General features: G+C 40.7%; 1 protein-coding gene across 6 annotated transcripts in view; it reads left to right on the top strand.

Annotated features, from left to right (window-relative positions):
- BBS9 (Bardet-Biedl syndrome 9) overlaps nt 1–27,639 on the top strand; it is a 511,458-nt gene that overhangs the window by 100,949 nt on the left and 382,870 nt on the right. For all 6 annotated transcript variants that reach the window (XM_075921761.2, XM_089776553.1, XM_089776552.1 and 3 more), the window contains 2 exons: nt 13,855–14,036; nt 22,241–22,320. In XM_075921761.2, the coding sequence (XP_075777876.2) occupies nt 13,855–14,036; nt 22,241–22,320 (262 nt within the window). The remainder of the gene's footprint in view (nt 1–13,854; nt 14,037–22,240; nt 22,321–27,639) is intronic.

Below are 27,639 nucleotides of genomic sequence, written 5' to 3'. Positions count from 1 at the left end.
TGAGTAACTTTCTTTTCCTCCTCCAAACAGCTGCTTTCCTTTTGTGATACCAGTAGCTTTCCCTAATATCAGCATCATAATACAATGGAATCTCTTACACTTATGGTACAACAATGGAAGAGGCATGAAATCTCGTGCTAAGCTTTTCAGTCATCCAGCCTGGTTTTCTTTGGCACCTCCTTTTGGGGTGGATATGGGCTCCCCTATCTAGCTTGCCTTCACACCATTCCTTTGCTGTTGCTACCTCTCCTCTTTTATTGTTGACCATTTTCTTTTTCTCACATGAATCATTCGGCCTGCTTTTGATTCCCCCCCACCAATTGTTGTTTTGTTTGTGTGTTTGGTGCACACATTCATTCTGTTACTACTTTCTGGTTTCCTAGCCCTGTTTCCCTATGATGCTCTAGGTAGTGGGCATGTATCAATGATAACCATAGTCATGCAGAGTACCTGGAGAATGGAGAAGAGAAGCTTGTACTCTTTGGTTTTTTTGCCTATGACTATGAGAACATGGAGAATCTTAAAAGCAGCCAATCAATCTTTTTGCCATTTTAACTGCAGTTTGAAAAGTCCGTTTGCAGAGAAGAGGGATATTACCGTACTTGACTGATCCTGTCCTTTGCTTCCTCCTGAATACCTAGACTAGTCTGGTGCTTGCCCTATGAGGTTGTGTGAGTCTAAAAAGCAACACAAATTGTGTACAACCATCTATGAGACTGGTACTGATACTTTCTTCCACTGAACTAAAACCAACGTGTGTATTCATTTCTTACATGTGGAAGGAAAACAAAATATTGAGAAGAAACTATTGTAGCATGTGATAAACTTACTACTTGCTCTAAATTTTTTAAAAAGAAACCAGTTCCTATAAGTAAGTAATTAGTAATGAGGTAATTTATTATGTGTCAGTGGCTAAATTTTAAAAAAGTACAGTTGCTTTGTAATTTATTTAGACTCAAATCATTTTATTCCTATTACACTATATAATAAAATTGTCCAGTAGTTCCTGTAATAATTTATTTCTCTATTTTTTAATTAGAACAAGTAAAATGTGTGTGCTTTTTTCTAGAATGTTCGATAGTCACACAGATCCAGGCATTATCTCATGCATATGATTATAACTTGGGCCCTGACACTGCAGACATTTGAGCATGTACATAACTGTATGGAACTGCTTGTAAGTAAAATTATGAATATGCTTAAGGTATCAATTCAGGAGTCAGCTTAGGAGTCACCCTATTCAGCTGAGCTCATGCTTAAATTTTTAGCTGAATTGAGATTCTGCAGGATTAAGGCCTCAATTTGAAACTGAATTGGAGCGTAGCAGTTTGACTAACATATTTTTAGGGACAGTTTTAATTAAAATACTGTAGCTCAAAACTATGAAGTGTAACCATCAGTTTAAAAAAAATCAAATATTCTGAGTTTTATGGAGTTTACGCTTCCAATAATTTTTAAAATAAAATTAAAAATGTGTTACTAATTTGAGAAAATGTGCAAAATTCAAAGTTAAAGTTTATAACTTGTTTTATACTGCATAAATGTAGTGGACTGTGTGGTTAGGTGAATGCATTGTGTGCAGCTGTGTGTCTGCAAACACCACAAAGGCAACAGGAACTGTAGTTAACGAGAAAAATATGAAGAATGATTATAGATTAATGAAAATATAAAAGATGTAAAAATGCAATAAAAAAATAGCTAGTAGTGGGTGGAGTTAAAAATAAAAGCACCACTTATTCAGTTAGTACAGCCATCCAGATGCTAGAAAAATACTTTGTTCTTCACTCCAACCCATCTGTTATTTCTTACTATAACTGACATCACCACAGCTACCACAACTGCTAAAGCATCACCATATAAAAATGGCAAAATTTAACACACATTACACGATTTTATAGAAAGAAAACTGCAGGAATCAAAGTCTATAATTTTACTGAAAGATTTTCCATTTTTTTTGCATGGTGGTGCTATAATAGAAGTGATGCCAGTTATGACACACAATATAAACTGAATGCTGTATTTTTTTAATTTGAGTATTCTGCAAAAAAACATTGTGTTTAACTTCTCAGCTCAGGCAAGGATTTTTAGAAGCTTTCTCTACATTTACACCTAATTCCACTTTCAGGAAATTTTTGCTTGGAAAGGAAAAAGTGATTAAATTTAAATTGTTCATCAATTACGACCATGCTAAATAGAGATGTACAGAATATTGTCATTTTTAAAAGCTACTTTGAAAAGATAGTTTTATGTTGTTTGTAGTGCTACAAAATATATGGCGTGATTGTATTTGTTTACCGAAGTAGGGCTATGAGCCTGTAGAAAATTACATGTATGCGAATTCTCTTGTGCTTGAGGGCTTTCTGGAGAATTAGAACTTGAACACTTAAATGGGACTAAATTTGTAATGTGTAAAGAACATATGCCATTTTGTCAACTCTGCTGATTAAATTGAATGCTATGTGGTGTTTTTTCCTTAAAGCCCCAGTTGCTACTATCTTGAGTGAGCATTTCAGCTTTTATTTTAAAAAAGAAAATAAAAGGCAATTTTCTAAGCCTGATCTTTGCAGCAAAAGCTTGAAGAAGTCTATTGAAAAGAATCCTACATTTAATATTTTTAGCTTTTTTTAAAATCTGATGACCTTTGAATATAAGCAGCTGGTATTGTGACAGAATAGTACATATCTGAACCAAATTAGGAATTTCAACAAAGTTAGACTTGCATTTCGGACAGTTGTCCAACCCTGAAAAAGTGTTTGAAGTAGGGTTGCCAGGTGTCCAGTTTTCTACTGCACAGTCCGGTTTTTGGGCCCTCTGCCCAAAAAATACTGGACATGTGCGAGATCAAAGCCGGCGGCAGAAGCGGAGCCGGTGAGCGGCAGCCCGTCCCTGGGCTGTGCATGCGCCTTGGACTCCGGGAGCTGCAGCGCCGGCACAGGCGTCGTGGGAAGCAGGTCAGGCGGGGTCGCCAAGGGCGGGGAAGAGAAGCGGGCACAGGACGCCAGCGCAGGCGCAAGGGAGGGAACAGCAGCCATAAAAAGAGAAGACGAAGAGGACAAAGGGGAGGGGGGAGGCGAGGATTGAAGGGGAAGGGGAAGTGTGCTGTACTTCGGTATGTTGGAAATATTCCTTTAGGTAGAAGCGGCAAAAATAGGCCTCCAGTTCTCTACAGAACTGAATCATATTTGAAGGGGTGGTGGGGCAGAAGGAGACTCCTTGAGCGGACAGATTCCTCTGCCGGGCTAAAAGTGTGGTTGGATAGGTTGACAATGTTGCTAGGTGAGTTTAAAGTACCAGGAAGGAGAAATCCTGAGGTGTGTAGGAGACTGGATAGTTTATTGTCCTTTTTCTTCTGAAGGGAGATGAAGTGATCCTTGTAAGTGGTTTGCTGAGTTTTAGTAAAGTCCGACAAAGAGGGAGTGTGTGCGGAAGCTTGTTTTTTTTATGACAATTTCTAATGTTGAGAGCTCCTCCTTGATTTTCTTGTATAGTATGCCGATAAGGTGGTTCCTGAGTTTTTTTTGCAAGAGCATGGCATTATCTCCGACTGTAGTCTGTGGTGTATGTAGATTGTAGTGGGTTTTCCACCCTCAGTCCCATAGGTATGATGTTCATTTGTTTGCACTTGGATAGGAAGATTATGTATGCAGGCTAGTCAGTCATTGCCTGTAAATGGCAGAATAGACTTCTACACAGCCTGAAACGTTGACAAACTTCAGCATCACAGGAAAGAGTGAGATCAGAGTAGGAGAGGTTGAGTCTCAAGACTTGCATTGTTTCAAGGATCTGTAACTTCAGTGGTTTAAGAGTACACTTTCTGTGATTAAGGAACGTTTTTTGCTAAGCTTGTTTTCATTTCTTTTCTGCCATGTTGTCCCCAAAAGAGTTAAATTAGAATCTAGAGAACCCACAGCCTAGGTGGAGCTTTGGGATAGTGTTTATAAGTGACTGGAGAAGATCAGAAGGTCTCGAGGTCAAGGGTGCCTAGGTTGCTGTTCCACATAACCCAAAGAAGAGTGTCAGGGCCAGGTCTATACTAGGGGAGAAAATTGAACTAAGATAAGTAGCCTAGCTATGTGAGTAGTGTCGCTGGAGTTGATGTACCTTAGGCTGGATTTCCATGGAGTCCTCACTGTGAGACGCCAATGGGACAAACTCTCTCAGTGTATGTCTACACTACCTCGCTAGTTCGAACTAGCGGGATAATATAGGCATACCGCACTTGCAAATGAAGCCCGGGATTTGAATTTCCCGGGCTTCATTTGCATAGCGGGGAGCCACCATTTTTAAATCCCTGCTGGTTCGAACCCCGTGCAGCACGGCTACACGGGGCACGAACTAGGTAGTTCGGACTAGGTTCCTATTCCGAACTACCGTTACTCCTCGTGAAATGAGGTGTACCGGTAGTTCGGAATAGGCACCCTAGTCCGAACTACCTAGTTCGAGCCCCGTGTAGCCGCGCTGCATGGGGTTCGAACCAGTGGGGATTTAAAAATGGCGGCTCCCCGCTTATGCAAATGAAGCCCAGGAAATTCAAATCCCGGGCTTCATTTGCAAGTGCGGTATGCCTACATTACCCTCCTAGTTCGAACTAGGAGGGTAGTGTAGACATACCCTCATAGACTTCCCTTACTCCTTGTGACCTGGTGGAGTATCAGAGTTGATGGGGGTGCAATCAGCCGTCATTTGTAGTGGGTCCTTACTATATGCGCTAAATTGAACCCCAGGAGATCAATATCAGTAGTGTCAATCTCCTGGTAAGTGGAGAAAAGCCCACAGGGAAGAGTTATGAGCCTGATACACTGAGCTAGAAACAGGGACTAGACTCTATTCATATCTAAGTGACATAGATGCAAATGGGATCCAGTGATGGGGTCCAGTTTGAACAGACTGGGAACCGTATAGAGTGGTACTGGATAAATTACCATAGGCAGTACAATGAGTCTTTACAAGATAAGTGCCTAGGATGTAATTGCACTAGTCATAGATTATAACTTTATTTGTTAAATGCATAATTTATTTTCTTTGTATCTTACATTGTCTCATGTAGAACTTTATCTAGAAAACTCAACTTTTTTCTGAAATGTAATTATTATATTGTGCTTCTAACTCATCTGTAGCTCATAAAGAATATAGTATCTTTTATGGTAAAATGTATTAACATAATAGTGCTTTCATCATGGCTGCTTTTTGTTAAACAATATATCCTTTTTCTTGGCTAATTTATAGCTAGTTTAGTTTTGCTAGTGATACTGTTTCAAATTAAAACGTTATCAGCAGTTAAATTAGGTTTTTCTTCTAATCAAACTCTCAAACATGGTGAATGTTTTGCTAATCCAATATTTTACATTATCTTGTGAATTTCGAATAGCAAAAATGCATAGAGTGTAGTGATTAAATTTTATAGGAGAGGAAGACTAGGAAGACAACAGAGGAAGGATATTTTTTGAAGGTACTGATATTGGGGACTAATGGGATTAAGATCCACCAAGGAAGTACTACATATGGGCTATGGCTACACTGTAGCCTTGTTTCGGAAAAGCTTATGCAAATGAAGTACACCGTAGAATATTGCCACACTTCATTTGCATAATTAATTAGCAGCCGCTTTTGCGCAAGAGGCTTTTGCGCATAAAGGAGTTGTGTAAACGGCTTCTTTTTGCGCAAACCCTCCTCTTGCATAAGAGCCATTCTTCCTCATTTTTTCCGGAAGAGAACGGCTCTTGCTCAAGAAGAGGTTTTTGCATAAAAAGGAGCCGTCTACACAGCTCCTTTTTGTGCAAAAGCCTCTTGCGCAAAAGCAGTTGCTAATTAATTATGCAAATGAAGCGCTGCGATATTCCACACCGTGCTTCATTTGCATAAGCTTTTCCAGAAGAAGGCTACAGTGTAGCTGTAGCCCATGGTGACTGTCGCTATAGATTGCATTGCCACATGCTGCCACTAGAGGACACTTCTGGAAGCTGTAATACCTCTGGCTTCCAATGGGAGACTTCTGGCCCTACATCACACACTGTAGGCAGCTGAGGATGAGGCTCAGATAAGGGGAATACTGCTTGCTGTGGGGCTAGCCACAAAGACAGAGCATAGGATTGTTTGCACCTGTTCCTTGCTGCCTCTGCTGCTACTTTTCCCAACCCAGCAACATGAAAAGGTGAGGCAATGGGAGGTTTGCTTTAAGTATGGCACAGTTCTTGATCTTCTCTTCACCGGGGCTGTGTCTACATTGGCACCCCTTTCCGGAAAAGGGATGCTAATGTAGACTTTGGAATAGGCACATCCGCGGGGGATTTAAATACCCCCCGCGGCATTTACATTAACATGGCTGCCGCTTTTTTCCGGCTTGGGGAAAAGCCGGAGAAAAGCGCCAGTCTAGACGTTATTCTCCAGAAAATAAAGCCTTTTCCGGAGGATTTTTTATTCCTACTTTCTTATTCCTACTTTCAAGTAGGAATAAGAAATCCTCCGGAAAAGGCTTTATTTTCTGGAGAATAACGTCTAGACTGGCGCTTTTCTCCGGCTTTTCCCCAAGCCGGAAAAAAGCGGCAGCCATGTTAATGCAAATGCCGCGGGGGATATTTAAATCCCCCGCGGATTTGCCTATTCCAAAGTCTACATTAGCATCCCTTTTCTGGAAGGGATGCCAGTGTAGACATAGCCTGATAGTAACCATGCTATCCTGAAGGACCCCACACTATAATTTTTATTTTATACTGTTTCTTGCAAGGTTAGACTGGAGGCTCTGTTCTTGCTTAAAATCCTTATACTTACTTATCAAACTTCATATCCATTGTCACTTCTGCTAATGCAGAGAACATTCACAACTACTGTGTTCCCAAGCAGTGTGTGATAATCTAAAACATGATGATGAGATTGTGAGCTTTCTGCTGAATGAATTCTATTTCAGAGCTTTAACTTTTAAATGTCAACTCAACATCTGTATTAGTTTTTGAAAGATTAAAACCTTACCTCTTAATTCATATTGACAAGGAAACAAAAAAGAAATAACAGTTTAAAACTTTATCTATGGCTTTGAATTTCCTGTCTTTTTTTACTTTGCAGGTTTGTCAATCTTAAAACATACCTATTTTTAAAAATCTGAATACATAGTAACCTTTAATACCAGAAGCTGCACAATTTATAGTTTTTTTCATCCTGAAAGGGTTAGTTATGGGATAGATTGTTAGTTAAGCTACCGAGAATAATAGAGTTGCCCAGGAGGTGGAGGAGGAGAATTGTGAGTTGGATAATTGAAATCCTCTCTCCTGGTCTCCTTGCTGCTCCTGAATGAGAATAAAACATGCTTGATTTGTTCGTCACTTTGCCAGCATAGCTATGCTACACTTCCCCCACTTTCTAGAGTAGCTCTGCAGACCCTCTTATCCTTGTGCACTGGAAGTGGCTGTACACCAAAGCATATTTGTCCACTTGAAGGACTAGACAACTGCACATGATTAAGTAAAGTAAAAGTAATGTTCCCTGTATGTTTCATAAATTACAAATGGTTGTCTTTCTGAAATATTTGGAGACTGGTAGGCCATACTCCTTCTGGAAGGAATGCATTTGACTAAATTAAAATCCTGCTGATTTAAAAATGATGTAAAATTAACTATAGTCAGTGGCATGTTACATTGTTATAATGTGTTCTTTTTCTAACAGGGTGACTTTTTTCATTGGATACAAATTTAAAAGCAAAGGGAAAATAAGTAGTCATTATTAGGGTGACCATATTTCCGTATGTTGAATATGGGACACCTGATAAAATTACTCATATTCAAGTGAGTTCAGTGTCAATCAGTTGTACAAACATTCACATTAACATGAAGTTGACTAAGCCCAAATTAAAAAGAAATACCATGTAATTGGATTCTATTTATTTCCCATCTTATCTTTAGGTTTACTTAGGCTTAACGGCTCAAACGAGAAAGGATGACACACACTCATTCCCATACAACTCTCTGACATGGACTTGGGAGGTGTGACAGACTGACCCAGCCCTTCCTTCCTGGGGCTTTCCACCCTCCACACCTGGCTGGGCCCCCGGATGGACCCACCTCTCCTCATACCTGACATGGCATCTTTGTAAGGCAAAATATGGGTGGACATATAAGGCAAAATATGGGTGCACCCCCCACCATTTCTGCCAGGGTTCACAGCAGCCATTTTGTACTAAGTGGGAGAGAAGGGTTCAGAGCTGCTTCCAAATACTGTGGAGGAAGAGTTGGGTGACCAGATGTTATGTGTTTTAAAGGGACAATCCCATATCTTAATCTCCAACCTGCAGATATCCTGACTTTTTCTTAAAAATGAGCAAATTGTCCCATATTTTCTGTCTCCCTGCTCTACCGGATCCCTGCTTGCCACCCGTCTGGCCATCAGCTGTGTGTGTGGTGGAGTGTTCAGTGACCAGCAGTGGGGGTGCATGTGCAAGGCTGGTGGCAGGGTAAAAATGCAGTGCACAGGGCCGGCTGCTCCCCCTGTGGGTCTGTCAGCACAGCTACCACTGTGTGCTGGCTCTCTGGCCCCACAGCCTCCAACCCTCACCCCCCAACCTGTTTCTAGTTGACACTGGCTGTGGTGGCTGGTGAGTCCAGGCAGGTATCAGATGGGAACTGGTTACATGTTGCCTCCAGTACTCACCCATCAGCTCTTTTACATGCTTCCCCTCTCACTGTCCTCTGCCTGCTTTGCTCCTTCAGCTCCCCCTCACCTCAGCCCACTGCTCTTCCATATTGCCTCTGATGGGGCGTGTTCCACTCACAGCGCTGCATGGAGAAACTGCCCTTTAAGGGAGCACTGAGCTTATTGGCTCTGGATGGCAGGCTCCTTCCTTCTTCCACTGTCTCTTCTTGGGCCGGTGCCCCAAGAAAACCCAAAGACCCACTGGCCTGGGAAACTAGCCAGGCAAAGCTGAGCCTTGCATGTGTCAAATCCCCACAGAGCACTGACACAGAACAGCCTCACCATCTCTCAGTTAAGCTGTGGAGTGGTAGGAATGGGGAGTGATTTTCAGCCTATTCATATCCAGAACATGCAGGCTCCATAGCAGTCCCTGGGACAAGGGCTTAGCACTCTGTTCACACACCCTCACTCCAGCCTTCAGTTCTGCTACCAGGGAATATGGGGCTGCTGTGTCCCCTAAGCTCCCTCCTCTGCTGAACCACCTCTCTGGCTGAAACTCCTGAAGTCAGGTTCCTTAGGCCTTGGTGCACAAAGCATACTTTGAGCTTAACTATTTCTTTCCCATGTTGTAACCAGGGGACAGGTGTTGGACTGGGGGTCTTGCCCATATGCTTAGGGTCCAGCTGATTGCCCTATATGGGGTCAAACAGATTTACCCCCAGTTTAGATTAGAAGAGATTCTGGTGACTTTCCTTCCTCTGCAGCAGTGTTTCCCAATTTTATTTGGCCACAGAACCCCTAGAGTTGCCTAAAAAAAATGGCCCCCAGCACGATTTGTCAAGGGGGGGGAAGAGTCCCGCGCAAAAAAGCTCTGTCTGTTTAAGAGGGGGCAGGAGAGTGCCGGCTCCTCGCGGAACCCTTACTTTCGCTTCATGGAACCCTGGGGTTCCGCGGAGCACTAATTGGGAAACACTGCTCTGAAGCATAGGGTATCAGTCTTTTGCAAATATAATATGGTGGATCCTTGTAATTTCAAGTCTTTAATTAACAATTTGAGGACCCCAGTAACTCAGACAGACATTGGGGTCTATGACAGGAGTTGGGTGGGAGAGATTCTGTGGCCTGCAATATGTAGGAGATCACACTACATTATCCTGATAGTTGCTTCTAGCCTCAAAGTCTGAGATCAGACACAAAATCCTTAAGTATTGCCTAGGAATTAATTTATTAAATTAATAACTTGTATTCGATTGTCATAACACCACAAAACATTTTCTTTGTATTTTCTCATTTAGCAATTTACAAATACAACACTCAAATGAATAAGGCTGATTCTGTAAATTTTAAAAGACTTACTTGAAAATAAGTAATATTGACTATTAAACTCTTACATATTTAAAAAAATGTAAAACATAGATTTTTGGCAAAAGTGATGGAGTAGTGTTTTAGTTTGTGTTTAAATAAAAAAATCAGTGTAGTTAAATCTATAATACTATTAAACCAGCTATTTGAATTACTGATTTGGTATTGTATGACTGGAAGTATTCAAAGCATTTGAATCTGTTAAAAAATAGGTTGTGACCCATTTGTTTTGTAAGAGAAGACCTACAAAAACATATGCCATTATTATTATGCAGAATCCACTAAAAGATAGATTTTCAAATTATTACCATGTGTGTGTAGGAGTTCCTTTGTTCAGTAATGTTATTTTAAATACCAGAATAATTTGTTTCATATTTTGAGTTCTTCACTACTAAAGTGTCCCTTTAGATTCAGCATTACTTTGACTGTTGTATGATATATGTGTATAGTAACACAATCTACAATAATAGAAACGTAATAAATAATTGAAATTGCAGATTGAGTGGAAAATGTTCCAAATGAAGTAATGGCCTTTGCAGGATACTGTATGGGAGCAATAGCTGTGGGGAAACTGCTATAAAACTATTAAATACTTCTTTAAACAATATTTTAAAAGCCTGAGAAAATAAAGCAATGTGATTGGATGACTAACATTCCAACAGAAAAATTAATACATCATAATTCACTTCCTACAACTCATTAGATACATCCCTCTTGTCATATTAATGTACCCACAAATGTATAGAAAGAATCAACAAGAGAAAAATCCTTAAGAAAGTTTTCATATAATTGTAGATACTTCATTTTAAATAAATATGAAGCATAATAGATTTTAGGATCCATCAGGAACATAGTCATTTAAAAAAACTAGGTTTAAAAAAAAAAGGAAAAATATTGCTTATGCTGCTTTCTTAAAATAATACCTTCATTTCTGAGCCATAGCAGCTTTAAAAGACTTAACAGCTGAAAGAACAGTTGACCAAAATGGGCATTGTTTTATTTTCAAGGTTTAAATATTCAAAAGTTCTCAAGTGAGTTTGTAAAATTGTGCTTATGATTTTTCTGTGTGTAACTTGAGGACATACCAAAACCTGGATATGTGAAGGCAAACTGCTTTTTGCAGAAGTATACTTAAGATGTGTGACTGACTTATGTGTGAAACTTTGGTTTAGCTGATGAATTAGATGTCAGTAAAACACATAATTGACAAAACATAAATGTACCTAGGGAGAACTGTTGTTTCAGAGGCTACTTTTGAACATATTTATATTGACTTAGCTTCATTGTTAGTAATGGAATTGATCTAGAATTGATCTAGAACACTTAGGGGAGGTCTACATTCTGGGGCAAGGTTGGCTTGAGAAACGCAGTTCCAGCTGGAGTAGATGTACCTTAAGCGGAGTTTGGGTGCCATCCTCACTGTGGGAAATTGATTAGAAAAACACTCCCATTGACTTCCCTTATTCCAATGTTGACCGGGCACCCTCAATGTTCAGTTAGGCACGTCCCTACTAGACCCATTGAATGCTGGAAGATGGCCCATCGCAGTTTAGATGTGCCCTTAGTGTGTTAGTCCTAGTCCTATTTTTTCCCCATAAATAACTTCTTTCCTTCTCCACATTCTGCTTCCTCCCCACCCCTAGGGAAAAAACAACCAAAGGTTAAAAAAAAGTGTAAATTTGAACTTTGTAGTATGTTTAAATGCTTAGACTTCAGTTAGAAAAATACAATTAGTTTTAGGTTACTATTTTTATAAACCCAGAGATTATTTTATGGAATGTAGATCACTGTAGGTTCTCAAATGGCTATCAGATACATGATTTACAGTATCTGTCATTTCTTAAAAGTAATGTTAAAGCATGAACTTGGTACTGTATACTGAATCTTCTAGGACTATCTACTACATTGGGAAGATACAAGAGCCTTGATCATCTCAGTGAAGCTTTGACTCTAGGAACTGACTTTTTGGTATTTTCATCCAATTCTCTGCATCGGAAGATAACTGTCATGTTTGATATCAATGGCAATGTCTGTTTTTCAGAAGCCTAGGCTCATATAAAGATATATTGCAAGCTAAGCTGAGGGTGGCTTCTTATGATTTTTAAAAATATTGAACCTTAAAGTTCTGTATCTGAAATCAATTTACAAGTAGAATAGGAACTAGTTTATTATTGTCTTAGACTAACAAGATCACTTTCCTGATTTATTAAGTATATGTTGAGAAGTCCTCTTCCTACCTATAACAGCAGAATGGGTGACAGCTTTCCTTTAATTACCAATCACTTATTAAATACTTTTCAAAGATGTTTTATGTGTAGGGTACATGACTAGATAGAACAAAATATAGACAAAAATAGACAGTGGTTGCAGAAGTTTCAGTAGCTGTGGTAGTCTGTAACTGAAGAAATTTAAAAAACAATGAATAGTCCTGCAGCACCTTAGAGACTCACAAAACATGTAGATGGTATCATGAGCTTCCGTGGGCACAGCCCACTTCTTCAGATTAATGGAGTTAAGGGGACCAGGGTACAAATAAATAGCAGGGAAAGAGAGGGGATGAAGAGAGAAAGAGAAGGGAAAAAATGGGGGAAAATATTGTCAGAGTACCCATGCTAAATGAGGCTAATAGAGTGGACTCTAAGTATCCGGTGGTTAGATTTTTATGTCATTAGGGTGTGGAACGTAGCAGTCTATCCAGTTCAGGTCTTTGTTCAGACCCCCATTCCAGGTGTCAAACTTGTAAATGAATCCAAGTTCTGCAGAAAGCAGTTCAAGCAGGTATTGCTGCTCTGGGGGTGAGGAGAAGGTAAAATGGGGCCCAGTCAGGCCCACATGACCAATATCCACGGACCCAGAACAATGCAAGCAAGATCTCTTGGGGAGACATAGAGACCACAGTTTGATGTTCCTCTCCATTCAGCTATTTGATATTTGGGAAGGAAACTGCAGATAGGATCTTGCCAGAGACTGGCAAGGTGCAATCAGCTGCTTGCACCAAATTGTCTTTCTTTCCTTTCCTTAGTCATTGCATTTAACTAGTCCCCTTCTAATCTAATCCCACTGAAAGGATTTAATAAAACAAAGCCAAAATGAACATGATGTTTGCAGCCATCATATTATTTATTTTGTTTGTTCTGTCCTTTTCTGCTACCCTGCATCTGTCTTGTGTATTTAGTTTTTAAGATCTTTTGGTCAGGGACTTTATTTTATTTGATGTTTGTACTAGGGATGTGAATGGTTAACTGGTAAGCCTCATCCTTAAGGGGTGACGCTTACTGGTTAAGGTTAACTACTGGGGACTGGAGCAGCTCCCTGCCTGCCATGGACAGGTGGCTACTCCAGCCCTGTGAAGGTATCTGTGTGTAGTGGACTGGAGCTGCTCTGGCCAGGTTGGAGTAACCCCTGCTTGCAACAGGCCCAAGTGCCCTGCAGGTAGGGTTGCTCCAGCCTGGCAGGTGCAGTCCCTGTCTGTGGTGGGGGAGCCACAGGCAAGTTAAGGTCCAGTCCAGCGATGAGTGGGGAGGCTGCTCTAGTCTGGCTGGAGTGTAACCTTCATCTGTCCCCCTTCTTAATTGGTTAACTGGTTTAACAAGATGTTTACATGCCTAGTTTGTACAGTGCCTAAAATGGGGGTAGGGATGACATTCTTGGTTGGTCCCTGGACACTGTCACAATAAACATGATTAATAATGAGTATAACATGTCTCCAGTCCCTCCCCCTTGGTCAATGATCTTAAAAAAATTGTTTAAAATGTTATTGTGACAGCAGACAATTTTTTAGAAACAGTATCAGAGAATAACCTTATAGAGTTTTATAATTCGTTGTGAGTTGCTACTTAATTTCTTAATGAATTTTTATCTCTCTTTATGCAGAGATTTGAAGGGTGTTATAGTTACGCTGAGTGACAGTGGGCACTTACAGTGTTCCTACCTTGGTACCGATCCTTCTCTGTTCCAGGCTCCCAAGGTTGAATCTAGGGAAATAAATTATGAAGAACTTGACCAAGAAATGAAAGAGCTTCAGAAAATCATTAAGGAGTCCACAAAAACACAAGGTGCAGTACATCCATTCTTCATATAGTTGTACAATACCACTACCACCTAACTTTTAAATAGTACTTTTCAATACTCTGCTTTACTTTGACCATACTTACAGTGTGCAAGAAATGAAATATTGAATGTATACAAGTCAAAGCATTTCACGGTTTTTTAATTACAAATGTGCAAAAAACAAACCACAAACTATGTGGCTCTTGGACACACAGGCTATTTGTTACTATTGCACATGTTGGAATCTATAGTTCTATGTTCGATCTCAGAGCATGTTTATTGGTGGTGTGCTTCATAAAAAAAACACTGGGTATAGTCTTCTATAAAAAAGCAAGAAAAATTCTGTAACTTCACAAATTTAATGTAGTGCACATCTCAGGCTTAAAAGAACGAAAGTATTGCCAGTTCTGTTTTTTTGTTGTCGTTAAAAACATGATTTCTAGAATTTCATGAAATTAACAAAGAATGAATTGTGTTAAAATAACATTTCTGTTATCACCTTAAAAATCAATAATACAGGCAGTCCTCGCTATCAGTTCAAGATACAGTCCAAAAAACGTGGACTTATAACGAATCAACTTAAAGTGGGGAATTGTTTTTCCGTGGCTGGGAAAGGAGGGAGGGGTGTTTCGCACAACTTATAGCAGGGAATGGGAGGACTAATAACGCATCAGTTCCTACAAATGTCAACAACTTTAGTGTGGAATGGATGTATATCGAGGCGACTTATAGTGGGGACACCCTGTACTTGAATGTGGTAAAGAAGTTATCATATGTGTTGCCCCGTACTAAAAAGTGATAATTTCAAACTGTAGAATTTATATGCACACCTAATTACTTGACCAAATGCAGTATTATTTCTGGCACACTGTTTGGAAACAGTTCTGTACCAGAATATATTTTTAATAGCTGAGTTTTTAAATTATTCAGTTATCATGCCTGGAGATCACAAGTACAGGCAGTCCCCAGGTTACGTACAAGATAGGGACTGTAGGTTTGTTCTTAAGTTGAATTTGTACGTAAGTCGGGTACCCTAGGTGTCCCCGATTCAGCCGCTGCTGAAACTGACCAGTGGCTGACTACAGGAAGCCCGAGGCAGAGCTGCTTTGCCCCGGGCTTCCTGGAATCAGCCGCTGATCAGTTTCAGCAGCAGCTGACTTGGGGACACCTGGGGTAGAGCAGCTGGGGTGCTGCCAGGTTGGTCCCCGCAGCGCCAAGGTACGGCGCTGCGGGGACCAACCCGGCAGCGCCCCAGCTGCTCTGTCCCAGGTGTCCAGATTCAGCCGCTGTTGAAACTGACCAGCAGCGGCTGAATTGGACACGCCTGGGGCAGAGCAGCTGGAGTGCTGCTGGGTTGGTCTAGTAGCGCCGACCCTTGGCGCGGCAGGACCAACCCGGCAGCACCCCAGCTGCTTTTGGGGACGCCTGGGGCAGAGCAGCTGGGGTGCTGCTGGGTTGGTCGGCGAGAAAAGCCTGGTCTCCTGGGGGGGGGGGGGGGCGCACTAGCTGCACCCCCCCTCCCCCAGGAGACCAGGGAGACGCGGAGCGGCTTTTCTCGCTGCGGAGGACGCGGGCGGTGGGACTGCTGCGCGTCTGGGTGGTCCCGCCGCCCGCGTCCTCCGCGGCGAGAAAAGCCCCGTTCGTAAGTAGGGATCTGACATAAGTCGGATCCACGTAACCCGGGGACTGCCTGTATACAATTTTACTGGGAATTTTTAAAAAATAGTCTCAGCTAGACTTGTTAAAGACATTATTTTAAAAACCTTTCAGTGTCTACCAGGGTTGGGAAAATGAATTCTTAACAATACAATAAAGAAATTATTCCTGGGTGGTTCTTTTTGTGTGTGTACATGGTAAACAAGTAGCAAAATAAAAAATGTGCACAGTCAGAAGCCAAGGAAAATAAGAAATGAAACTAAGCTTGCTTCCTAGTACATCCACATTATGGATGTATGAGGCTGATTCTACAAGTTTTAGAATAAAGAAAATGAATCTGAGAAATTTAGGCTATTGTATGTAGTTTGACCATTATTATGATGATTTGGTTATCATCAAATTATTCTGCTCTTAGAAAATTTAAAAAAATAAACAATTAAAGCTATAATGCTTTCAGTATTAAAATGCCTGATTTACTATATATATATATCTCCTTGTAAGTGTCTGAACATTGTGACTAGGAGATTTTTTGGGGGGTTAGGGGGAGAGGTGAGGCTACCAGTACCAAACTGATGAAGGAATGGAGAGAAAACAAAACAAAAACCTTGTGTGTCATAGTAACTGTACGATTGATGCACAGATTTTTGTGTGGCCTGATTCAGTCCATGTTGTTCTAAGAACACGAGCAATCAAATTAAATTAAGAAGACAAGAGAACAAAACCTTTTTATTCCTTTTCTAATTCAAATGAATCAATAATTGTACATACATGAAACATTTACAACTTGAGAAATTTTCTGTGAATATTTGTTTTATTTTTAATCAATTAAAACTAAATTGGAAGATCTGGTTTTGCATTTTCTCTGCAAGGTGTGCACCATTATGTTTAAATCATGTCTCCTGAATTTTTACCTCGTTGTGGAGAAATGTGTTGGTGAGGTTTTGATCTCATTTTAATTGCGTGTAAATCTTCTCAGGATATCGCTGTTACAACAGAAGCCTTTCAATAGAGAGTGTATAAATGTTTTTTATTTTTATATGTTGTGGGTTAAATTTAGGGTTTTTCCCCTTATCTTTGAAAAAAGTCTTAAACTGTTAATCAGGGCTAGTTGAATACCAAAGATTCTGGAACATAGCTAGTCATTGAGTTACTGTATACTTAACCTTTAAACTAAAATGAACCATTAACTTTTCTGTCCTGTGGTTTCATGTGTGAGAAATGGTCTTGTGTTCTTTATTCCTTTAACTGTTATGTTATGTATATCGATTTTGATGGTTCAGATGATTGAGAATGGAGCCTTTCACACTCATCTCAACGTTCATTTGAATTCAGCCCTGCTGATGGTATCAACACTCAGCTGACAGCTGTTTGATGCTCTAATGTGAGGTGGATTTGTGGTCTCTGACCAGTTACTAACATACAGATGACCATATAATAAAATTTTCACCGTCAGAATTGGTACTGAGATTGTGTTTGATTTCTGTCCACTGCTAAGTTTAGAAAATGTTGTGCATATGTTGATGTCACTTCCTTTCTGAGAGATCCTTTTCCCAATTTGATGGTGAACTATTTTATTTTCTTGATATGTTTGCTATCAAGCATGTCATGATATTGCTTGATATCTAGCTTTCTACGATGTTTGTTTTAGCATAACTAATTTTGAACCTTGTCTGTGGCCTTTTTTTTGCCGTTTTGTCTTTACTTGTAAATCTGTGAGGCTGACACTCAGCACCACAATACTATCAGTAAAGTCTGTCTTATAGATTTGTCATCTACCCTTGTTATACCAGTTTTTATGTATATTTCATTACCCAGTTTGAGGTAATCCACGCAACAGCAGAGATAATATGCAGCCTTATTTGACTTCAGTGTCTATGTTGAATTACTTTATATGGTTGCTTCCCTTTATAAGGAATTTAGAAATTCTGTACATGGCCTTGATGATATAACTTTTGCTGAGATTCTGTAGTACTGAAAAATAGTCCACAGTATATGTCTCCAAAGGCTATCAAATAACTTCTGATAATGAATAAAATTGTCAATGAGGGGAACTTACCATAACATACATTCTTCAAACAAAAAATAGGACTATGTAGCACTTTAAAGACTAACAAGATGGTTTATTAGGTGTTGAGCTTTCATGGGCCAGACCCACTTCCTCAGATCAAATAGTGGAAGAAAATTGTTGCAACCATATACAGGCAGTCCCCGAGTTACGCGGATCCGACTTATGTCGGATCCGCAGTTACGAACGGGGCCCTCCCTCTCCCTGGTCTCCAGCAGACCAGGGAGAGGAAGCAAAGTGGCGGAACACACGGGCAGCGGACAGCCCAGGCGTGTCTGGGCTGTCTGTTGACCATGTGCTTCGCGGCTTTGCTCTGCTTTGCTCTGCTTTGCTCCCCGTCCCCCTGGTCTGTCCACTGCCTGCGTGTTCCGCCGCTTTGCTCCCCGTCCCCCTGGTCTGCAGACCAGTTGGATGGGGAGCAAAGCAGAGCAAAGCCGCGGAGCCCGAGGGCAGCAGGACAGCCACGGCACGTCTGGGCTGTCCCGCTGCCCCCGTGCTCTGCGGCTTTGCTCCGGACGCCTGTGGTACAGCAGCTGGGGCGCTGCCGGTTGGTCCCGTAGCGCCACTCTGGGTGCTACTGGACCAACCCGGCAGCACCCCAGCTGCTCTGCCCCAGGCGTCCTGATTCAGTCACTGCTGGTCAGTTTCAGCAGTGGCTGAATCAGGACGCCTGGGACAGAGCAGCTTGGGTGCTGCTGGGTTGGTCCAGTAGCGCCGAGGAGCGGCGGCGCTACTGGACCAACCCAGCAGCACCCCAGCTGCTCTGCCCCAGGCGTCCCCAAGTCAGTCGCTGCTGAAACTGACCAGTGGCTGACTACAGGAAGCCCCTTCCCCGGGCTTCCTGGAATCAGCCGCTGATCAGTTTCAGCAGCAGCTGACTTGGGGATGCCTGGGGTTCTTAAGTTGAATCTGTATGTAAGTCGGAACTGGCGTCCAGATTCAGCCACTGCTGAAACTGATCAGTTTCAACAGCGGCTGAATCTGGAACTGATCAGTTTCAGCAGTGGCTGAATCTGGACGCCAGTTCCGACTTACATACAGATTCAACTTAAGAACAAACCTACGGTCCCTATCTTGTACGTAACCCGGGGACTGCCTGTATACCAAAGGATACAGTTTTAAAAAAATGAACACACATAAAAAGGACAAATCAAATTTCAGAACAGAAGGGAGATGGGGGGGGGGAGGAAAATGTCTGTGAGCTAATGATATTAGAGGTGATAATTGGGGAAGCTATCTTTGTAATGGGTAAAATAGTTTCCCCAATTATCACCTCTAATATCATTAGCTCACAGACATTTACCTCCCCCCCCCACCTCCCTTCTATTCTGAAATTTGCTTTGTCCTTTTCATATGTGTTCATTTTTTTTTTAACTGTATCCTTTGGTATATGTGGTTGTGACAATTTTCTTCCACTATTTGATCTGAGGAAGTGGGTCTGGCCCACGAAAGCTCATCACCTAATAAACCATCTTGTTAGTCTTTAAAGTGCTACATAGTCCTGTTTTTTGTTTCAGCTACACCAGACTAATACGGCTACATTTCTATCACTTATACATTCTTCAGTGATGATTCTACACAGGATCTCATGGACTTGAATGCAGCCTGTTCTCCTCAAAGCTTTGCATTCATGGCCTCTCTCAGTATGTGTCCTATCACACTACAAAAGGCTTTTCCTACTACAAAGGATAGTGTGAATTCTCCCCAGTTTCTACAATCAGTAAAATCACCCTTTTTGGTATTCTGACAATGATTCCATGTTTCAATTTGTCACAAAGAATTTCTTGTTCCAACACTACATTGCTCAGTTCTGTCAGTTTTTGTTAAGGTGATGGTATCAAATGCTTTCAGCATTTCTGCTGTGATTTGATTCTCTCTCCCCGTTGATATTTTTCAGCTTCTTGATTGTGATGTTTACTCCTGACACCTTTATTATATTAAAGTTAATATAAGGGTGCTCAGGTTTGCATTCATTGAAGTCTGGTGCTAAAATGGGACTGAGCTATTAAGGATTTCTTTGAAATGCTCTGCCCATTTACCTTTCTGGTCTGTCTCAGTTGTAAGCATTTTTCATCCTTCCTTTTTATTTTACCCATTTCATATTCTGAGGTCTCCATACAGAGCTATAGTCACTTGGTACATGTCTCTGTGATTTCCTATCCTAGCATCAGCTTCAGATTCAACTGTTATGTACTGAACATTTCTTCATTTATCTTTCCATGCATCATTTTTATTGCTTTGCCTTGTACTCCTTCTTTGCTTTTTCTAGTACTTCATTGGACTTACCATTCAGGAATTCTCTTTTCAGTACTTTTTCGTTCCTGAGTGAGATGCCCTGTCTCTTGGTTTATTCAGTTCTTACTCTGTTGCTATCCAACAGTGACTGCTGCAGTTTGAATCACATTGTCCCTAGCACTGTCCTTTCTTTCAGATCGAGTGTATGTTGTTTGCCAGTGTCTCTGTTAAGTTCCTTAGTTCAAGTTGGAGTTTCTTGCAGCTCTGATTTGTTTTTCAGTTTTGTATTGTTGGGTTTTTTGGCCACTTTGTTTATGTTGAACTTTCTCAATTTTAATTTCAGTTGAGCAATACAAAGATTACAGTCATTGCTGACATCTGCTGTTTCATATGCCCATATGTCTTGGACAGAAGACCTGAATTTTGAGCTAATGCAGATGTGGTTGATCTGGTTATGTTTTTTTTTCCTTTTGTTTTATTGTCTGGCAAATTCCATATTTCTTTGTATATGTGTTTTGAGGGAATAGAGTGCTTTCAAAAAGTATGTGAGACACCAAGCACAATTCAATGATCTCTCACAATTTGGATTGATGATTCCACACACTTGCTTCCCTATTGATCTTTCCATTCCTTGACTGTTACATCCTATTTCATTTAGCATGAAAATTGCCATCATAAGGAGTATGTCATGTTTTGTCATTCTGTCATCTTGATCTTTGTTGCTATGTTCCTCTGTGAAAGTATAGCATAGTATGATTACTGTCTCTAGGAATCTGATTTGGAGTTAGATGCATGTGATGCATTGGTTTATAGTTTCACAGTTGATAAGTGATTTTTCTCTAGAATCTTTCATAAGGACTACTGCCCTCTCTGAATGTTTGTTGTCTCTACAGCATAAATAAATGACTTGCTTCTTGTGTTGCCAAAAGCCCATCTTATCTATGTCCGTCAGACTGCTCTCACTGATGATGCCCAGAATTTTGCGTCTATAGTTGTCCATCTCTCTCATGATCTGCAAGATATTTGATGTTTGAAACATTGTTCTCATGTCTAGTAGCCAACTTCAATTTTTTTCTGCTAGCGTCACATTTTTCAGGATTCTTGTTTCCAGAAACTATCTTTGACCAGGGAACCTTCATCAGGGTTAGACAGTGTTTCTTTCTGAGCAACCATTTTTACTGCATTGGTAGCCAGGTCCTGGTTCTAAAACCGGTGACTGTTTTACAAGAATAGGTGGATAACCTTGTGCTCAACTCTGCCCATTTTATCCAGGCCTAGGACTAGCAGCCACATCAAAGTATGGCAATTGGTATACTGTACATAGCAAATTTAAAATATATGGAAAATAAAGAGTAATTACCAGTCTTCATCTTTAAAGATGATCTCTGAAAGCCTTGAATAATCTTTTGATAATCAAACTTAACAGAAATTTTTTTTAAACCAAAGATAGCCCCTCTGTGTGGAGGAAACTGAAAAAGATACATTTTATAGCATAACTGTACTAAGCCTAAAACCGTGTCCTAGGTACACTGTCTAAATATGTTGATAATTATAATGTTGGCATTTTTACCATTAGAATATGTGTGTGCAATACACTTCACAGGTTTTTTTTTGCTTATTTAAGAGATTCAGTCTTAGTTAGTATCAATATATTAGCAATGTATGTGATGAAACAAGTATTTTAAGTCTTTACTGTCTTCATAATCCTTAAGAGTCATAATTAAGGGGTTGTTGAAATATCTGTTATTTGTCTAAATGCTTTGTCATCCATGAACCAGGAAATAAGGAAATCTATTAGACATCCAGGATTAAATAGATACTGAAATGAATCCTTAAAAAAAAAAATTGGAAAATTTGCTTGATGGTACATTCAGGCAATTAATGAGTACAGATTATTTTTTACTGACTTTCTCATATCCCAAAATAACAGAATATTTTATTGGGAACTTGAAGCATTATTGTTAGTGAACTGGAACATATGGCTCTCCAAGCAGCACTATCGGGGCAGACTCATGGACTTCAAACATGTCACCTTTGTAGGGTTCTACTTGGTTGGGAAAAAACACACTTGGGATGCCTCCAAAGTTCACATTCTTACTGATGAACTTTTTGCTGTAGGTTCTACTTTTGGAATATTTTAATTAAAAAATAAAAGTGCACTTTGTCCTAGCTTTGTGGCATTCACTGTAGAAATTGTTTTTAGGAATAGAACTGCAAGCAATCTTTAGAAATAGTCTTTTTTTCTTCTTGCAGACATTTTGCCCAAATCTGAAAAAGATTGTGATGATTTGAGAATCACAGCCGAAGTTTCATCTGACTTAGATGCAATTTCCGTAAGTAAATTTATAAATAGGAAAGTCTTACAAAACCTATTTGGGACCATATTCTGCTCTGTTACGTCTCTGAAACAGCAATTTATTGCAATAATGAGAAGTGAATTTGACCCATAGAATTATTTGTATGACTTCAGCTCAGATATTTGGGGAATGTACAGTTATACAAATATACACAAGGAAATGACCTTAGGCTCAGGCATTAAAAGTAAATTGAGAATAAGATAATAATAATAATAATAATAATAATACTTAGTGCTTTAGATATTCAGAGCACTGTACAGATATTAATCCTCAAAATCCCTCATCTGAGATAGATGGGTAAGTATTGCTCCTCGTTAATAGATGAGAAAACAGAGAGAGGAATATGATCATTGTTGTAGCCAAGTGGGTTCAGCTACTTACTAATATTTAAAAAAACAATTTTGCAAACTACATAAAAAGGGCAATATTAATCTATTTGCAACTTTTAACAGTATGTTATTAAAATTGTATTTTGCCCTATGTTATGAAACTAAATAAATCATAATAAGGGTCATTTGATGACCTTCTTGGTGTTTTTACTTTGCACTGTACAAAGACTACCAGTAGTAGTTCAGTACAGTTGCAGAGAAATCACACAAGGGAGTAATTTGACATCTATTTTCTCCTTTCATTTGTGTCATATGACCAGAATTAAACTTCTAAAACTAGTGCAGGGACCATGCTCTTGCTCTTCAAAATGTGATTCTGCTCTCACAAATGACTATAGAATATTTTAAAAAATGCTCTACTCTGATACTCTAAATGTGAGTCCTGTATGAACTCAGTCTAGTTGGTAGCTACCACAGCTTTTTACTACTGCAGTTAGTGCTGCAAGAAGATACAGCTAGGGGAGAGAGATGGATCCTATTCTGGCTTCCACAACATCTACAGATTAACTACAGTTTGTACCTCCCTTAACCAGGACTCCCTGGTCTGGCATGGACTATGGATGTTCCTGGAACCCAGAGCCCAGGAAGAGGGAGGTCTGTTGGCGGGGCAAGAGCACCATAAGGGACACTAGCAACTCAGCTGGGAGAAGTGTGTGTGTGTGTTTGTGTGTTGGGAGGGAAGCACAGACGGCATGGTGGGGAGTTCTGGCCCCAGAGTCTGGGGAGCTCTAGCTTGGCGATGGCTGTGGACCTCCAGCCCTGGCCACGGAGGTCTGACCCCAGCAGCAGCCAGGAAGCTCTGGCCCCATCCCTGGCTGTGGAGCTCCAGCTGTGTTCTGGCTCTAGTGGCTGGGGAGCTCTGGCCTGGGACGCAGAGCCCTGGCCCAGGCCGCAGAGCCAAGCAGTTGCAGTTGGGCCAGGGAGAGCCCCATAGGGCTGAGGCAGCAGCAGAGGGAAGCCAGAGCCCAAGCTCAGTGGCAGCCTTGCCACGACAAGAGAGAATTTCCCAGGTCCGGTAAAGCTCCTCGTTGGGGACCAGTCAGGTCCCAAGAATGGTGGACCAGCAAAATGCAACCTGTACATTTCAACAGCTAAATTCGTTTGTATTACACTATGATCTTCAGTCAGCTCCATTGTTCACAAATGTAAATGATGGCAGAATGAGAAGACTGTGAGGTCACACAGGGCAGAACTGAATATGCGGAATCTTTATTGCTCATGATGACATATTAGCTAGAGGGAACACAAATTTGAGTCAGTTTTACTTAAAAACCAGGCCTGGGCAAAATACAGTCCACAGGCTGGATCTGGCCCGTGGAGTCAGTGGGGAGCCTTAGGGGAGCTGCATGCCACTCAGAAACATAGCTGTAGGGCGCTTTCTCCTTGAGTCCAGAGGGAAAGGGGGAAGATTCAGATGCTGCTTCTGCCCCTAGCACAATCCCATTGACCAGTTTCTATGCAGAAACTGGCCAAAGGGAGCTGCTTGTTTGACTAACAGGAAGCCAGGAAGCTCAACCCTCCTGCTCAGTTACTCACTCAAGCACATGGTCGAGCAGGCAAAAACATTTTAAGTTCTGCAAGCCTTTAGCTCTGTAGGCAGGAAGGCTGGTTTTGCTGCAGGCTGATAAGTCTCCTGGCCAGAACCTGCCTCTGGCATCCTAGCCCCTCCCTTTTCCAACCTTCTGCCCCCCACTCCTGCCCTGCTATTCCCTTTGCATCCATACCCCTCCGAGATCTGGCACTCAAATCTCCTGCCCAAGATCATAGTCCCCTCCTACTGTAGGTCACATGACAAAACTGCACCCCAGTTCTTTGCCCTAGGTCACAACTGCCTCTTTCACCCAAACTCCTTCTGACTCCATTCTCCCTCCTGCACCTAAATCCCTTACTCCAAGTCCCTTGTGCACCCAACCTCCATCCCAGACCCCGCACCTCTTCCTTTAATATCATGGAAAAGTGCGGCCCTCAACCATTTTCCACAATCTTGGTGTGGCCCTCCATCAAAAATGATTGCCTACTCCTGTTATACTCTAATCCTATTTTATCCAGGGATTGAGTGAAAATAAACACAAAAACCCCACAATATCATTTAATATTAATGGCCTACTTTTCACATGTTTGTTTACCTGCAGCTCCCACTGACTTCAGCACTCCTCATCCCTTCCTCCACCTTCAGAATCATCAGGTCATGTGGCACTTTTCAGTGTGAGAGACTAGTTTTACCAGAATACCTACAAGTTGTCATTATTTATAGATGGGAATTTGCTGACTCATAAGAAGCTTTACTCACAAATTAATCAGTAGTCTCCAAAGACAGAAATCAAAATTTCTGGGAAGCAATATTTGGACTGTCTTGTGTGTCATTCCAGCCCTGAATGTGTGACATGGGACCTGGAAAACCATTCATGCTCCAGAGTTATTCTAGTTATTACAAATCTGCCTTTTCAAAACCCAATGCTGGAAGAGGAAGCAGGAATATTTTTCAAGGCATTTAATGTTTCCATGATGCTGCCAGCCAGGACAGGATATCAGAAGTAATTCTGGATGAGATACATGTGTAAATGCATGATTGAGTATAAGTTGGTGCTCTTCTAAAAATTAACAGTATATTGGAGTATTACAGTATGTTGGAAATGTCACTGGGTGACTGGCCACTCACCTGTGCTGGAAGATGTTGTCTCCTTGGGACTGTGGAGTGTTAGTAGGGGCAATAACTTAACACCTCCCTTGCATTGAATGTTAGATATAGCAGGAATATCACCATGCTACTGCGCAACTAATAAGCTACTACTTTACCTGTGCACCAGCATCATAGAATGCAGAATGTGGCCTCTGATGACTGCTGCCTTTATGTTTAATTTATTATATTACTTTTGGATATCTATGGCAAACTGCTATGTTTAGCTGCAGAATAAAATAAGAACGACCATATTGGGCCAGACCAAAGGTCTATACAGCTCAGTATCATGTCTTCCGACAGTGGCCAATGCCAGATGCCCCAGAGGGAGTGAACAGAACAGGTAATCATCAAGTGATCCTTTTCCTATCATCCATTTCCAGCCTCTGACAAATGGAGGTTAGGGACACCATTGCTACCCATCCTGGTAATAGCCATTGATGGATCTAACCTCCATTAATTTATCTAGTTCTTTTTTGAACCCTGTTCAAGTCCTGGTCTTCACAACATCCTCTGGCAAGGAATTCCACAGGTTGACTGTGTGCTGCGTGAAGAAAAATTTCCTTTTTGTTTGTTTTAAACCTGCTACCCATTAATTTCATTTGGTGACCCCTAGTTCTTATGTTGTGGGAACAAGTAAGTAGCATTTCCTTATTCACTTTTTCCACAGCAGTCATGATTTCATAGACCTCTATCATATCCTCTCTTAGGGTACATTTACACTGCATGCTTATTTTGAAATAAGCTATTCCGAAATAGCTTATTTTGAAATAACATGTCTACCCTGCAGGGAATCCTCAAAATTAGTCTTAGGCAGGCTTCCCTAATGTAGATGTGCTATCTCAATTTAGAGCCCCAGGAGGCACTGGGGAGGATTAACTGAGAATGGCCCTGGGGTGGGGTTATTTTGAAATAGCATAAGTGGAATGTCAACACATACCTTATTTCAAAATAGATATTTTGGAATAGGCATTATTCCTTGTAGAATGAGGTTTATAGATTTCAGAATAAGCCGTCCGTTATTTCAAAATTATTTTGAAATAATAGTGCAGTGCAGACACACCTCTAGTCTCCTCTTTTCTAAGCTGAAAAGTCCAAGTAATTTTAATCTCTCTTCATATGATACCCATTCCAAACCCCTAATCATTTTTGCTGCCCTTTTCGGAATCTTTTCCAATAGACTCATAGACTTTAAGGTCAGAAGGGACCATTATGATCATCTAGTCTGACCCCCTGCACAGTGCAGGCCACAGAATCTCACCCACCCCTCCCAGAATAATCCTCTCACTTATATCTCAGATATTGAAGCCCTCAAATACTTTGAAGACCCCAAGATGCAGAGAATCTTCTAGCTATGATCTGTACCCCATGCTACAGAGGAAGGCGAAAAACCTCCAGGGCCTCTGCCAATCTACCCTGGAGGAAAATTCCTTCCCGACCCCAAATATGGCGATCAGCTAAACCCTGAGCATGTGGGCAAGATTCATCAGCCAGACACTCAGGAAGTTCTCTATAGTAACTCCTATCATCCCTCCATTGACCTATTCCCACTGATAATGAATGGACAATTAGTTACCAAGATCATGTTATCTCATCAAACCATCCCGTTCATAAACCCATCTAGTTTAATCTTGAAACCAGATAGATCTTTTGCCAATATATCTTTTTTTTGAGATGAGGCGACCACATCTGTACGCAATAATAAAGATGTGGGCATACCATGGTTTTATAGAGAGACAATAAGATGTTCTCTGTCTTATTTTCAATCTCTTTTTTAATGATTCCTAACATTCTGTTTGCTTTTTTGACTGCCTCTGCATGTTTAGTGGATTTTTTTCAGAGAATATTCACAATGATTCCAAGATCTCTCTCTGGAGTAGTTACAGCTAAATTAGTCTCCATCATTTTGTATGTATAGCTGAGATTCTTTTTTCCAATGTGCATTACTTTACATTTACCAACATTACATTTCATTTGCTATTTTGTTGCCCATTTACTTAGTTTGGTGATTTAAAGGATAGGTTACAAACCATAGTTATTGATAGTTCCACAATTTCACATTTGAGTTCTTTCAGAACTCTTGGGTGAATGCCATCTGGTCCCAGTGACATGTTATTGTTAAATGTATCTATTTGTTCCAAAACCTCTCTAATGACACCTCAATCTGGGACAATCCTCAGATTTGTCACCTAAAAAGAATGGCTCAAGTTTGGGAATCTCCCCAACATC

Source organism: Pelodiscus sinensis, chromosome 2 (genome assembly GCF_052426305.1).
Source record: "Pelodiscus sinensis isolate ZL-2025 chromosome 2, ASM5242630v1, whole genome shotgun sequence".
NCBI classification, from domain to species: Eukaryota; Metazoa; Chordata; order Testudines; family Trionychidae; genus Pelodiscus; species Pelodiscus sinensis.
This window is presented reverse-complemented; position numbering and strand designations above follow the sequence as displayed.